The sequence below is a fragment of the Protopterus annectens genome, chromosome 17.part0 (genome assembly GCF_019279795.1).
Source record: "Protopterus annectens isolate FY-2018-M chromosome 17.part0, PAN1.0, whole genome shotgun sequence".
NCBI classification, from domain to species: Eukaryota; Metazoa; Chordata; order Ceratodontiformes; family Protopteridae; genus Protopterus; species Protopterus annectens.
This window is the reverse complement of record NC_056751.1, coordinates 691,660,767-691,676,727: the sequence shown is the minus strand read 5'-3', so window position 1 is coordinate 691,676,727 and position 15,961 is coordinate 691,660,767. Positions and strand designations below refer to the sequence as shown.

Below are 15,961 nucleotides of genomic sequence, written 5' to 3'. Positions count from 1 at the left end.
CTTGTTCAATGTCCCTGCAGGTTAAGTGACTTTGCTTAGGGTGATATCACACCCCAGAGTGAGTGTTTCTAAACCTATGAACCACAGCCAGGTGCATACTTTCTTTATTCTGGCTCTGCACTTCAAATGAAGGCATCATCTGTAAAGGCACAAGGCCACACACCAAGCTGGTCAGATAAGGACACAAAGATCATGTGGTCTACCATCTGACTGACTTATACATGGATAAGATCCAGGCATGCTTTAGTGGTAGTGAGTGGAAAAATAAACATCTGGCAGGAGTAGGGGTAGAACCTATCATCCCTGACAGGGGTCATCCACTCTGGCTAACAATGCTATTGCAGATATGATAAGCTACAGAATTATAGGCCCAACCAGCTGGCCAAGTGGGTTGATCAGGTAGTGGTGAGAAGATCAAAGAACTAAAGTAAGTATTTGTTTATTATTTTTTGTTTATGGTAAAGATAAAAAGAAGCAATAACAATGTTGCATATTTGAAGGTATGGAAATATGTACATAAAATGTTATTATAGTAATGCAAAAGAAAACTTAATCATATCTAAACAGAGAACTGCATCTGTATACAAATATATGGAATCCTTTTGTGATAACATAATTGTCTATGTAAATACAGATGCAATATATGTATGAATACAATATATTGGTCTACTATACATGGTCGACATTTCAGAATGTCGAAGACCATATGCCCGAGACCATATGATCGACATTCGAAATGTTGACCATGCAGAACTGGCATCTCCTTATAGTGTGTAATGGAAAGATTTCCATTTCTGCACTGTAGTGCGATCTCGGAGTTGGTATATTTAAGTTAGGGGGTGGGGGTGCAGCGGGCATAGCTCACCTGCTAATGGTGTGAAGGTAAGCTATCACTGTGTTTTTTTGTTATTTTATTACATGGTTGACATTTCGAATGTCGATCATATGGTCTCTGGCATATGGTCTTTGACATTCTGAAATGTCGACCATGCATAGTAGACCCAAGTCTGCATTCATTTGTCTCTAAATTATAATATGTATCTGCATGAGCACACCCACAATTGTTTTTTCATGTATGTAAATGTATCTATATGTACAAAAAAGAAAAATTGCATTTCCATATTATCTCATTTACAGTAATGCATTTCCTTAGTAGTTAAACAACCTGCAGACCATTTTTGTAAAGAAAGTATTTTCTTTGTGTTGGTCAAAAATATTTATTAGTATGATATGAGACGTCCGTGCCCTGGCCCAGCATTCAAGGAGCCTCAATCCTCACCACTAACACCAGTGAGGGATGTCTCATATAGGAGGAAAGGATAACAAATACACACAGTAAAGTGTAATTTCCCTTGAGAGCATACAGAGATCACAGTCAGTCAGGGGCTGGTCACTCCCTTGCTCTCCAGATCCCCAATAAGACTCCCCATTGGCACAGCTATAGGGTCCAGATCTCAGCTTAGTGGGCAAGCTAAAACATCCAGTACCCTCTCTGTCCAACCAGGGCTTTGTGTCCCTGCCCAAGTAGCTCACACACACACACACACACACACACACACACACACACACACACACACACACACGCACGCACACACGCACACACACACACACACACACACACACACACACACACACACACACACACACACACACACACACACACACACACTTTGAGAAGAGTTTATATAACCACACAGACACTCCTGGGGAAGGCTGGCATATGTCCTCCAGCTGTGACCCCTTTTCCCAGACTATACAGTAGAAATCACTGCCACCACCCAGCTAATAATTATCAGCTACCCAAAGGCCCTTAAAAGGGTGTCCAATTATTACTGTGCAATATTATTATCCAATTGGTAGTATAACTAAACAGTCAAAGCTTAATAGAGTGACTTGGTACAGGATCACTATATACATGCAATGTACTCTTAGAGCTTAACTTATCTCTACAGAAAACAGACACAGTTAAAAGGGTTTAAAATGTGATAATAAATAATTAAAAACACAATGCTTTTTACTACACAGTGCTAGTCAAGAGTTCACAGATCACAGAGAAATGCTTAAAATAATTCAGTAGTACAGTTCTGACATCACAGAGAAACACTTAGTCTAATCTTTCTAGTTTCTAGCTATTTCTAAAAGAAAACACAAGTCTAGGATAAACTTACATATAGAGCAAAGGCAGAGTGCTGATGAGTTGGATGGCTAAGACAAAAATGCTTATTGCTCTCTGATTCTCTCTGTTTTTAAAAATCACATTCCTGGTTGACATTACATCATTCTTCGCACTTCCCTGGGTTTCCAGGCTAACAGAAACTACATTCTTTAGTAAGCTCGCACCAGGACAGGAAGCAAACACATAAAGGACATTTATGCATGCAAATTCTGGTCATTAACTCTGTCTTTAAAACAATAGCAAGAATTCCTTCACCTAGACAGGCCAGAGCCAACTTTAAAGTTGCTAATATTGCTAGATTTGCCACTGGCTCTCCTTTTAGAACTCATCATTGTAGTAATCTAAAACAACTAGGATGGCTAGAGTTCCAAAATCAGCTTCTATTTCACCAGCTTGCATTTTCCCATAAGAGCCTGTATCAACCCACTTATACTCAAGCACTCTCTACTCTCATTACCCCTTACAACAATCTTAAGAATCTATGCTCCTCAGATAAACAACTTATTAGTACTAGCAGATCCAACAACTTAGAAGGAGTCTCTCTGTTCTCTAATACTGTAGGAAAACACTGGAACCTACTTTCCACTGAACTCATATCTCTGTCCTCAATAACACTTTTTAAAAAGAAACTAAAACTATTTCTTAGTACACATTCGTTATGCCCTTGTACTAAACCTGACTAACTCTTTTTTTACTTTATACCTATGGATACTCTTCAGCTTATAGTATACTGCACTAACTACTGACTTTTCCTTAATTTTCCATATAAACCATGATATTGCAATTTAAATCTATGTATATATGTATATAATAAACAACTTTTTGTACATTAACTTTACTATTTGTATTACGCTCACCATTAGTATTGTACTTTTATTAATAACATTTACATCAAGCTTGTACTGTTGCATCATTTATTACTATATTGTGTGTGTGTGTTGGAGCTTTTCTCCCCCGGGCCTCTACTGAAAATGGACATGTATCCAGTTAGACTAGCCTGGTCAACAAATGTAAAATAAAATAAATAAATAAAATAAATAAAGTTCAAAGACAGCAGACTGCACTGTTGTTACAGTTTTTTGCAGTTCCACATGCAACAGCATTTTTTTCCATTTAAGACAACAAGCCTGTGGCTTACATTAATATTTACAAATGACAGAATGATCTGTAAAATTCTATCTGGCTAGGCTGGCAGCCTTCATCTATCTTCATCCAATCTTCACATGATAATTGTATAAGACAGTGGTTTCTTCCACAACATTAACTGAATGTACAAGATGGCTGAACTCTCAAGCATTGCACTCTAGTCACAGTGGAGATTTTGGGATAAGGTGTGAAGGTTACAATATCAAATGAATGACCAGCACATACTGATCAATGAGCAGTTGTATTACTACTGTATTCATTTTTAAACCATCCTCCTTATATGCTTAGAGTTATTTAGCATAAAGCTAAGTGCACATTATTGTACTCCTCTCCAACCTCCTTCTGCACAACCATCATGATGTGTTCCTGCTGTGTTTATCTCTTTTTTGTGCCTCCCATTTTCATACTTTGCTATTTCCCTCTTTCCATTCTTTAGATTAATCAGTATGATGATACAACTAGATCATAATCTTCTTTCAGCTTTTCCCGTTAGGGGTCGCCACAGAGGATCATCTGTTTCCATTTCTTCCTGTCCTCTGCATCTTGCTCTGTCACACCAACCACCTGCACGTCCTCTCTCACCACATCCATAAACCTTATCTTAGGCCTTCCTCTTTTCCTGTTACCAGGCAGCTTCATCCTTAGCATCTTTTTCCCAATATACTCTGCATCCCTCCTCAGCACATGCCCAAGCCAACGTAATCTTGCATCTCTGGCTTTGTCTCCAAACCTTCCAACCTGGGCTGACCCTCTAATATACTTATTCCTGATCATGTCCACCCTCGTCACACCCAGGGCAAATCTTAACATCTTTAACTCTGCCACATCCAGCCCTAACTCCTGTCTTTTTGTCTGTGCCACTGTCTCCAACCCATATCACATAGCTGGTCTCACTGCCCTCTTGTAGACCTTCCCTTTCACTCTTACTGGTACTCGTCTGTCACAAATCACTCCTGACACTCTTCTCCACCCACTGCATCCTGCCTGTACTCTCGTCTTCACCTCTCTTCCACACTCACCATTACTCTGAACTATTGATCCCAAGTATTTAAACTCATTCCCCTTTATCAACTCTACTCCCTGCATCCTCACCATTCCTCTATCCTCCCTCTCATTCACACACATATATTCTGTCTTAGTGCTGCTCACCTTCATTCCTCTTCTCTCTAGAGCATACCTCCATCTCATCTCATACGATGATGCAACTAAATAAAAATAATAAAACCCTTTATTTTTTAAATAATAAAAATAATAATAAAATCTGTTAAATCTGATGCTTGACTTAAGTCTTTCAATCATGACTGTGCATAACCGAGTCTATCCATAATAACAGAATACATACAAAATCATATGAAGCCTATGGATTTCACATAGGCTTTCTATACAATTAACTCTTAACTTTAAATACATTATACTTTTACCATAAACTGGTGTTTTTTTTTCAAAATGCCTTCACATTTTCTAAGCGTGAATAACTCACACTGGATTTATTTGCATATATGAGTAGCAATACTATTCGTGGATATTTGCTACAGAGCAATGAAATGCAGAACTGTCAATGGCATCTTACATATCATATCTTATATTACTGTATATTTCTACAGCATCTTACAGCATTTTTTCCTTTTTACTGTATTCTGATGAAGTTTTTCGCATCATTAAATGACAAAAGTGCTTAATGCCAGTTCTGTCAAGTGTGTTTTTATTAATTTTTGCTGCAGTGAGTTCATTTTAATCTTATATATCCTACTACTGTAATATAAACTGGTCATTGTAATGAATATTCATAAAGCAATCATATTACAGCTTTAGAACCTGAAATAGATAGTCCACATCCATGTACTGTTTAAACCATTACAGCTTACTTGCTAGCTCAGTTTAATTAAGTCATAGGTCTGGTATACCCTACTCTCTCAGAAACCATAGTGATCACATTACTGCGTTTGTAAAGAATATTGATTTTTGTAGGAAAGCTGCATGTTCAATACGTTGAGCAGTTTAATATAACAACATGGTGACTTACAGCTTGTTTGAATGCAAAACAAACTTTGTTTTGGTCTATATCTTTGGTATTTTCATTGTCACTATCTATTTTGCTCAACAGGATGAGGAAGCCTACAATCCTAACTTCACTTTACTGTTGATAAAGAATTACCTAACTTTGAAAGACAAAAAAATGCGAATTTTATTTAACAAAAGCTAATTTCATTTCATTTTGCATCAGATCACATAATTGGTGGGATATATGTATAAAAATGGATGCAATATAAATGAATGTTTTATCTGATGAAGCCTTGGTTAAATGAAAGCTTTTGAATTTACATTAACCATTCATTTAACATTTGTTAACTGGGAACTGACTTGGAACAAAGCCAATTTTTGTAAAGTGGGAGGAAACTGGAGCACCCAGAGGAAACCCACAAAATGCAGGGAGGACATGCAGACTTCACACAGAAGACACCCAGCTGGGAATTGAAAGCGAGAATCTCTTGCTGTGAGGCGACAACTCTACTGCTACACCACTGCACTATGCATATTGTTGAAATTCTGGATTTCAGTGTGTTGAGTTTTATTTGTTTTGTCTACAACAAAAAATAGTTTTCCCATTATCTTTTATCATTTTGGTGTGGTGTGTGTGTGTGTGTGTGTGTGTGTGTGTGTGTGTGTGTGTGTGTGTGTGTGTGTGTGTGTGTGTGTGTGTGCGTGTGTGTGTGTGTGTGTGTGTGTGTGTGTGTGTGTGTGTGTATGTGTGTGTGTGTGTGTGTGTGTGTGTGTGTGTGTGCATGTGTGTGTGTGTGTGTGTGTGTGTGTGTGTGTGTGTGTGTGTGCGTGCGTGTGTGCATGTATGCATGTGTGCATGTGTGTGTGTGTGTGTGTGTGTGTGTGTGTGTGTGTGTGTGTGTGTGTGTGTGTGTGTGTGTGTGTAATTGCACAGTTAGTGAGGGTGAAAATGACTTAAATGTCCATTCATTTCAGTCCTTTATGATATTCCCTATGGACTTTTAAACTGGCAAAATAAACTTTAAAGTCTGACAGATAACATCTTAAATAGATCATCCAAGATTCAAGATCAAAAGCACAGTGCAGAAAACTCCTTGTTCCTTCTAGCAAGTCCAGGAGATATAATAACCTCTAATGGGTTCTCATCTACAGATGCAAACTCTGCCCTTTATACATTTGTTCAGACTAAGACGTTGATCTATACCTGAAAGGATTACTCATATTCCTTGTGCACATCATTGCAGCTTTTAGGTGGAAAAGAAAATGTATTATTCCCCCTTTTGTCACAAAAAAGCAATATATTTTGCGAAGCACATGTAGTCTTATGTAATCTGCACCCAGGTGATTAGAAAGTTCCCCACCCTCTTCCCAATCCAAGACTGACTCCTGTTTGTGTCTGGTCGATCTTAATTAGTGTACATCTTAATTAGTGTACAAATGGAGGCAGCCAAAGAAGCTGGTTATGCAACCATAAAACGCAATAGAGTAGTCATTGCATTATCCCTGCTCACTGTCATTTCCATATATTGCTGTAAATTCTCATCTATGCCTAGAGGACTGTGACCATTTCCACCAGATTCTCTGTGACAGTGCTGTGAGCCCTAAGTATGTCATGGAACATTTGCTGCTGAGCAGCCAAAGCATTATGTGTTTCCTGGGGTTGCTGTGACAAATTCCTGCAACTAGCTCCGATTTGTAAAGGCAGTCACAGTGGACACTGTTACCTCATAATGTCAGTTATCATCCTGGAAGTGTTTGGGTTTGCAGATACTGGTGTAGAGGTGCAGGACTTTTCTCCCTGTACAAGCTGAACTGTAACATCAGCATGGTGCACTATCACTTCCCACAGAGATACAAACATGTTATGGTGTGTGTGTGATGCTGCCATTAAAATTGGGGACTGTGTACAATGTTTTCATCATCTTCATCAGCTAGTCTGCTACTGATATGCTACAAATTTATTGATATAAATGAACTGTTTGTTTCTGCTACTGACCCTGTAAAAATTATCTGAATACAGTGCGGGTAAAGAAATAACATGCATTATATTATGCTTAGTAAGCAGGTATGAGAGACACTTACCATGTGTACTGGCTTCTTTGTTATTGTGTGTAGTTGAGGAAATTTCACCTGTTAATAGAAAGGATGTGTTTAATATAATAATTCCATGTCAGCATTCAATTCTATATATAAATGTTTTTAAACCAACATTCTCGAGCAGATGCATGTAGCTGCTGCAGACATTGATAACAGCCAGTGTCCACTCCACCTCTGACTACTCTATTTGTGTCATATTCATCCATGCAAATGGAGAGAAGGGACTCCTCATCTGCTGTTAAATGGATACATGTTAAAGGCCCCCAAGTACTGCTAGGGGCCATTGCATTCTGCCTTACCTTAGCTCTAGCACATCCTACCATATCATTTGCCCTGTTCTTGCATTTTGTTAATGTGCAGTTTCTGCCACTGAATGCATTAATGTCCATGACAACTGATTCCAGGCTTTTGTCTTACCAGCTTGTTTGGGATCCCCCTTTACCAAACAGATGTTTGCATATTCCTGACTGATGCCATGAGGATGCAGTTGTCCTTATGGCTGACATTATCCTTTGTGTGCCTTGGAATATTTATTTCTGTAAACGAGCCCCCCCCCCCCCCCCAAAAAAAAAAATAATGCTGCTATACTGCATGAGGCATGTATAAATGATATTCAGGTATAATACCTAAAAGGTATCAAAGGCAAAGCACAGCAACAGCAGTAACTATTGTAACTAATATAAAAAGATGATTGCATTACTGACATTTATCTATCACATAATACAAATTAAATGTGAATACACTCACTTAAAAACATGCAGGTGACAAAGATTTTTTTGTAAAATCGAAACTTGCCGATAACAACAGTGTCTTGTTCAATGTCCCTGCTGGTTAACTGACTTTGCTTAGGGTGATATCACACCCCAGAGTGAGTGTTTCTAAACCTATGAACCACAGCCAGGCTCATACTTTCTTTATTCTGGCTCTGCACTTCAAATGAAGGCATCATCTGTAAAGGCACAAGGCCACTCACCAAGCTGGTCAGATAAGGACACAAAGATCAGGTGGTCTACCATCTGACTGACTTATTCATGCATAAGATCCAGGCATGCTTTAGTGGTAGTGAGTGGAAAAATAAACATCTGGCAGGAGAAGGGGGAGAACCTATCATCCCTGACAGGGGTCATCCACTCTGGCTAACAATGCTATTGCAGATATGATAAGCTACAGAATTATAGGCCCAACCAGCTGGCCAAGTGGGTTGATCAGGTAGTGGTGAGAAGACCAAAGTACTAAAGTAAGTATTTGTTTATTATTTTTTGTTTATGGTAAAGATAAAAAGAAGCAATAACAATGTTGCATATTTGAAGGTATGGAAATATGTACATAAAATGTTATTATAGTAATGCAAAAGAAAGCTTAATCATATCTAAACACAGAACTGCGTCTGTATACAAATATATGGAACCCTTTTGTGATAACATAATTGTCTATGTAAATACAGATGTAATATATGTATGAATACAATATATTGGTCTACTATACATGGTCGACATTTCAGAATGTCGAAGACTATATGCCTGAGACCATATGATTGACATTCGAAATGTTGACCATGCGGAACTGGCATCTCCTTATAGTGTGTAATGGAAAGATTTCCATTTCTACACTGTAGTGCGATCTCGGAGTTGGTATTTTTAAGTTAGGGGGTGGGGGTGCAGCGGGCATAGCTCACCTGCTAATGGTGTGAAGGTAAGTTGTCACTGTGATTTTTTGTTATTTTATTACATGGTTGACATTTCGAATGTCGATCATATGGTCTCTGGCATATGGTCTTTGACATTCTGAAATGTCGTCCATGCATAATAGACCCAAGTCTGCATTCATTTGTCTCTAAATTATAATATGTATCTGCATGAGCACACCCACAATTGTTTTTTCATGTATGTAAATGTATCTATATGTACAAAAAAGAAAAATTGCATTTCCATATTATCTCATTTACAGTAATGCATTTCCTTAGTAGTTAAACAACCTGCAGACCATTTTTGTAAAGAAAGTATTTTCTTTGTGTTGGTCAAAAATATTTATTAGTATGATATGAGACGTCCGTGCCATGGCCCAGCAATCAAGGAGCCTAAAACCTCACCACTAACACCAGTGAGGGATGTCTCATATAGGAGGAAATGATAACAAATACACACAGTAAAGAGTAATTTCCCTTGAGAGCACACAGAGATCACAGTCAGTCAGGGGCTGGTCACTCCCTTGCTCTCCAGGTCCCCAATAAGACTCCCCATTGGCACAGCTATAGGGTCCAGATCTCAGTTTAGTGGGCAAGCTAAAACATCCAGTACCCTCTCTGTCCAACCAGGACTTTGTGTCCCTGCCCAAGTAGCTCACACACACACACACACACACACACACACACACACACACACACACACACACACACACACACACACACATAAACACACAGACTTTGAGAAGCGTTTATATAACCACACAGACACTCCTGGGAAAGGCTGGCATATGTTCTTCAGCTGTGACCCCTTTTCCCAGACTATACAGTAGAAATCACTGCCACCATCCAGCTAATAATTATCAGCTACCCAAAGGCCCTTAAAAGGGTGTCCAATTATTACTGTGCAATATTATTATCCAATTGGTAGTATAACTAAACAGTCAAGGCTTAATAGAGTGACTTGGTACAGGATCATTATATACATGCAATGTACTCTTAGAGCTTAACTTATCTCTGCAGAAAACAGACACAGTTAAAAGGGTTTAAAAATGTGAAAATAAATAATTAAAAACACAATGCGTTTTACTACACAGTGCTAGTCAAGCGTTCACAGGTCACAGAGAAATACTTAAAATAATTCAGTAGTACAGTTCTGACATCACAGAGAAACACTTAGTCTAATCTTTCTAGTTTTTGCTATTTCTAAAAGAAAACACAAGTCTAGGATAAACTTACATATAGAGCAAAAGCAGAGTGCTGATGAGTTGGATGGTCAAGACAAAAATGCTTATTGTTCTCTGATTCCCTCTGTTTTTAAAAATCACATTCCTGGTTGACATTACATCATTCTTCACACTTCCCTGGGTTTCCAGGCTAACAGAAACTACATTCTTTAGTAAGCTTGCACCAGGTCAGGAAGCAAACACATAAAGGACATTTATGCATGCAAATTCTAGTCATTAACTCTGTCTTTAAAACAATAGCAAGAATTCCTTCACCTAGACAGGCCAGAGCCAACTTTAAAGTTGCTAATATTGCTAGATTTGCCACTGGCTCTCCTTTTAGAACTCATCATTGTAGTAATCTAAAACAACTAGGATGGCTAGAGTTCCAAAATCAGCTTCTATTTCACCAGCTTGCATTTACCCATAAGAGCCTGTATCACCCCACCAATACTCCTGCACTCTCTACTCTCATTACCCCTTGCAACAATCTTAAGAATCTATGCTCCTCAGATAAACAACTTATTAGTACTAGCAGATCCAACAACTTAGAAGGAGACTCTCTGTTCTCTAATACTGTAGGAATACACAGGAACCTACTTTCCACTGAACTCATGTCTCTGTACTCAATAACACTTTTTAAACAGAAACTAAAACTATTTCTTAGTACACGTTGGTTATGCCCTTGTACTAACCCTGACTAACTCTTTTTTTACTTTATACCTATGGATACTCTTCAGCTTATACTATACTGTACTAACTACTGACGTTTCCTTAATTTTCCATATAAACCATGATATTGCAATTTAAATCTATGTATATATGTATATAGTAAACAACTTTTTGTACATTAACTTTACTATTTGTATTATGCTCACCATTAGTATTGTACTTTTATTAATAACTTTTACATCAAGCTTGCACTGTTGCATCATTTAGTATTATATTGTGTGTGTGTGTTGGAGCTTTTCTCCCCGGGCCTTTACTGAAAATGGACATGTATCCAGTTAGACTAGCCTGGTCAACAAATGTAAAATAAAATAAATAAATAAAATAAATAAAGATCAAAGACAGTCATAAAATGCTTGACTTAGCTTCTTTACAGCAGACTGCACTGTTGTTGCATTTTTTTGCAGTTCCAAATGCAACAGCATTTTTTTCCATTTAAGACAACAAGCCTGTGGCTTACATTAATATTTACAAATGACAGAATGATCTATAAAATTCTATCTAGCTAGGCTGGCAGCCTTCATCTATCTTCATCCAATCTTCACATGATAATTATATAAGACAGTGATTTCTTCCACAGCATTAACTGAATGTACAAGATGGCTGAACTCTCAAGCATGGCACTCTAGTCACAGTGGAGATTGAGGGATAAGGTGTGAAGGTTGTCATGTCAAGTGAATGACCAGCACATACTGATCAATGAGCAGTTGTATTACTACTGTATTCATTTTTAAACCATCCTCCTTATATGCTTACAGTTATTTAGCATAAAGCTAAGTGCACATTATTGTACTCCTCTCCAACCTCCTTCTGCACAACCATCATGATGTGTTCCTGCTGTGTTTATCTCTTTTTTGTGCCTCCCATTTTCATACTTTGCTATTTCCCTCTTTCCATTCTTTAGATTAATCAGTATGATGATACAACTAAATCATCATCTTCTTTTAGCTTTTCCCGTTAGGGGTCGCCACAGGGGATCATCTGTTTCCATTTCTTCCTGTCCTCTGCATCTTGCTCCATCACACCAACCATCTGCATGTCCTCTCTCACCACATCCATAAACCTTATCTTAGGCCTTCCTCTTTTCCTGTTCATCCTTAGCATCTTTTTCCCAATATACTCTGCATCCCTCCTCAGCACTTGCCCAAACCAACGTGATCTTGCATCTCTGGTTTTGTCTCCAAACCTTCCTACCTGGGCTGACCCTCTAATATACTTATTCCTGATCCTGTCCACCCTCGTCACACCCAGGGCAATTCTTAACATCTTTAACTCTGCCACATCTAGCTCTAACTCCTGCCTTTTTGTCAGTGCCACTGTCTCTAACCCATATAACATAGCTGGTCTCACTACACTCTTGTAGACCTTCCCTTTCACTCTTACTGGTACTCGTCTGTCACAAATCACTCCTGACACTCTTCTCCACCCACTGCATCCTGCCTGTACTCTCGTCTTCAGCTCTCTTTCACACTCACCATTACTCTGAACTATTGATCCCAAGTATTTAAACTCATTCCCCTTTATCAACTCTACTCCCTGCATCCTCACCATTCCTCTATCTTCCCTCTCATTCACACAAATATATTCTGTCTTAGTGCTGCTCACCTTCATTCCTCTTCTCTCTAGAGCATATCTCCATCTCATCTCATACGATGATACAACTAAATAAAAATAATAAACCCTTTATTTTTTAAATAATAAAAATAATAAAAAAATCTGTTAAATCTGATGCTTGACTTAAGTCTTTCAATCATGACTGCATAACCGAGTCTATCCATAATAACAGAATACATACAAAATCATATGAAGCCTATGGATTTCACATAGGCTGTCTATACAATTAACTCTTAACTTTAAATACATTATACTTTTACCATAAATTGGTGTTTTTTTTTTCAAAATGCCTTCACATTTTCTAAGCGTGAATAACTCACACTGGATTTATTTGCATATATGAGTAGCAATACTATTCGTGGATATTTGCTACAGAGCAATGAAATGCAGAACTGTCAATGGCATCTTACATATCATATCTTATAAGTATATTACCGTATATTTCTACAGCATCTTACAGCATTTTTTCATTTTTACTGTATTCTGATGAAGTTCTTCACATCATTAAAGGACAAAAGTGCTTAATGCCAGTTCTGTCAAGTGTGTTTTTATTTATTTTTGCCGCAGTGAGTTCATTTTAATCTTATATATCCTACTACTGTAATATAAACTGGTCATTGTAATGAATATTCATAAAGCAATCATATTACAGCTTTAGAACCTGAAATAGATAGTCCACATCCATGTACTGTTTAAACCATTACAGCTTACTTGCTAGCTCAGTTTAATTAAGTCATAGGTCTGGTATACCCTACTCTCTCAGAAACCATAGTGATCACATTACTGCGTTTGTAAAGAATATTGATTTTTGTAGGAAAGCTGCATGTTCAATACGTTGAGCAGTTTAATATAACAACATGGTGACTTACAGCTTGTTTGAAAGCAAAACAAACTTTGTTTTGGTCTATATCTTTGGTATTTTCATTGTCACTATCTATTTTGCTCAACAGGATGAGGAAGCCTACAATCCTAACTTCACTTTACTGTTGATAAAGAATTACCTAACTTTGAAAGACAAAAAAATGCGAATTTTATTTAACAAAAGCTAATTTCATTTCATTTTGCATCAGATCACATAATTGGTGGGATATATGTATAAAAATGGATGCAATATAAATGAATGTTTTATCTGATGAAGCCTTGGTTAAATGAAAGCTTTTGAATTTACATTAACCATTCATTTAACATTTGTTAACTGGGAAAGTCTGACTTGGAACAAAGCCAATTTTTGTAAAGTGGGAGGAAACCGGAGCACCCAGAGGAAACCCACAAAATGCAGGGAGGACATACAGACTTCACACAGAAGACACCCCAGCTGGGAATTGAAAGCGAGAATCTCTTGCTGTGAGGCGACAACTCTACTGCTACACCACTGCACTATGCATATTGTTGAAATTCTGGATTTCAGTGTGTTGAGTTTTATTTGTTTTGTCTACAACAAAAAATAGTTTTCCCATTATCTTTTATCATTTTGGTGTGGTGTGTGTGTGTGTGTGTGTGTGTGTGTGTGTGTGTGTGTGTGTGTGTGTGTGTGTGTGTGTATGTGTGCGTGTGTATGTGTGCGTGTGTGTGTGTGTGTGTGTGTGTGTGTGTGTGTGTGTGTGTGTGTGCATGTGTGTGTGTGCGTGTGCGTGCGTGTCCGTGTGTGCGTGCGTGTGTGCATGTATGCATGTGTGCATGTGTGTGTGTGTGTGTGTGTGTGTGTGTGTGTGTGTGTGTGTGTGTGTGTGTGTGTGTGTGTGTGTGTAATTGCACAGTTAGTGAGGGTGAAAATGACTTAAATGTCCATTCATTTCAGTCCTTTATGATATTCACTAAGGACTTTTAAAATGGCAAAATAAACTTTAAAGTCTGACAGATAACATCTTAAATAGATCTTCCAAGATTCAAGATCAAAAGCACAGTGCAGAAAACTCCTTGTTCCTTCTAGAAAGTCCAGGAGATATAATAACCTCTAATGGGTTCTCATCTACAGATGCAAACTCTGCCCTTTATACATTTGTTCAGACTAAGACATTGATCTATACCTGAAAGGATTACTCATATTCCTTGTGCACATCATTGCAGCTTTTAGGTGGAAAAGAAAAAGTATTATTCCCCCTTTTGTCACAAAAAAGCAATATATTTTGCGAAGCACATGTAGTCTCATGTGATCTGCACCCAGGTGATTAGAAAGTTCCCCACCCTCTTCCCCATCCAAGACTGACTCCTGTTCGTGTCTGGTCGATCTTAATTAGTGTACAAATGGAGGCAGCCAAAGAAGCTGGTTATGCAACCATAAAACGCAATAGAGTAGTCATTGCATTATCCCTGCTCGCTGTCATTTCCATATATTGCTGTAAATTCTCATCTATGCCTAGAGGACTGTGACCATTTCCACCAGATTCTCTGTGACAGTGCTGTGAGACCTAAGTATGTCATGGCACATTTGCTGCTGAACAGCCAAAGCTTTATGTGTTTCCTGGGGTTGCTGTGACAAATTCCTGCAACTAGCTCCGATTTGTAAAGGCAGTCACAGTGGACACTGTTACCTCATAATGTCAGTTATCATCCTGGAAGTGTTTGTTTGGGTTTGCAGATACTGGTGTAGAGGTGCAGGACTTTTCTCCCTGTACAAGCTGAACTGTAACATCAGCATGGTGCACTATCACTTCCCACAGAGTTACAAACATGTTATGGTGTGTGTGTAATGCTACCATTAAAATTGGGGACTGTGTACAATGTTATCATCATCTTCATCAGCTATTCTGCTGCTGATATCCTACAAATTTATTGGTATAAATAAACTGTTTGTTTCTGCTACTGACCCTGTAAAAATTACCTGAATACATTACGGGTAAAGAAATAACATGCATTATATTATGCTTAGTAAGCAGGTATGAGAGACACTTACCATGTGAAATGGCTTCTTTGTTATTGTGTGTAGTTGAGGAAATTTCACCTGTTAATAGAAAGGATGTGTTTAATATAATAATTCCATGTCAGCATTCAATTCTATATATAAATGTTTTTAAACCAACATTCTCGAGCAGATGCATGTAGCTGCTGCAGACATTGATAAAAGCCAGTGTCCACTCCACCTCTGACTATTCCATTTGTGTCATATTCATCCATGCAAATGGAGAGAAGGGACTCCTCATCTGCTGTTAAAGGGATACATGTTAAAGGCCCCCAAGTACTGCTAGGGGCCATTGCATTCTGCCTTACCTTCGCTCTAGCACATCCTACCATATCATTTGCCCTGATCTTGCATTTTGTTAATGTGCAGTTTCTGCCACTCACTGCATTAAT

The 15,961-nt window shown here is 38.1% G+C and overlaps 1 protein-coding gene across 11 annotated transcripts in view; it reads right to left on the bottom strand.

The window, feature by feature from the left end:
- Nucleotides 1–15,961, bottom strand: part of LOC122791844 — a 2,266,858-nt gene that overhangs the window by 358,655 nt on the left and 1,892,242 nt on the right. For 9 of the 11 annotated variants that reach the window (XM_044059812.1, XM_044059805.1, XM_044059804.1 and 6 more), the window contains 2 exons: nt 15,564–15,611; nt 7,406–7,453 (listed from right to left, as the gene is read on the bottom strand). In XM_044059812.1, coding sequence (XP_043915747.1) covers nt 7,406–7,453; nt 15,564–15,611 — 96 coding nt within the window. The remainder of the gene's footprint in view (nt 1–7,405; nt 7,454–15,563; nt 15,612–15,961) is intronic. The other 2 variants (XM_044059813.1, XM_044059811.1) reach the window with 1 other exon arrangement.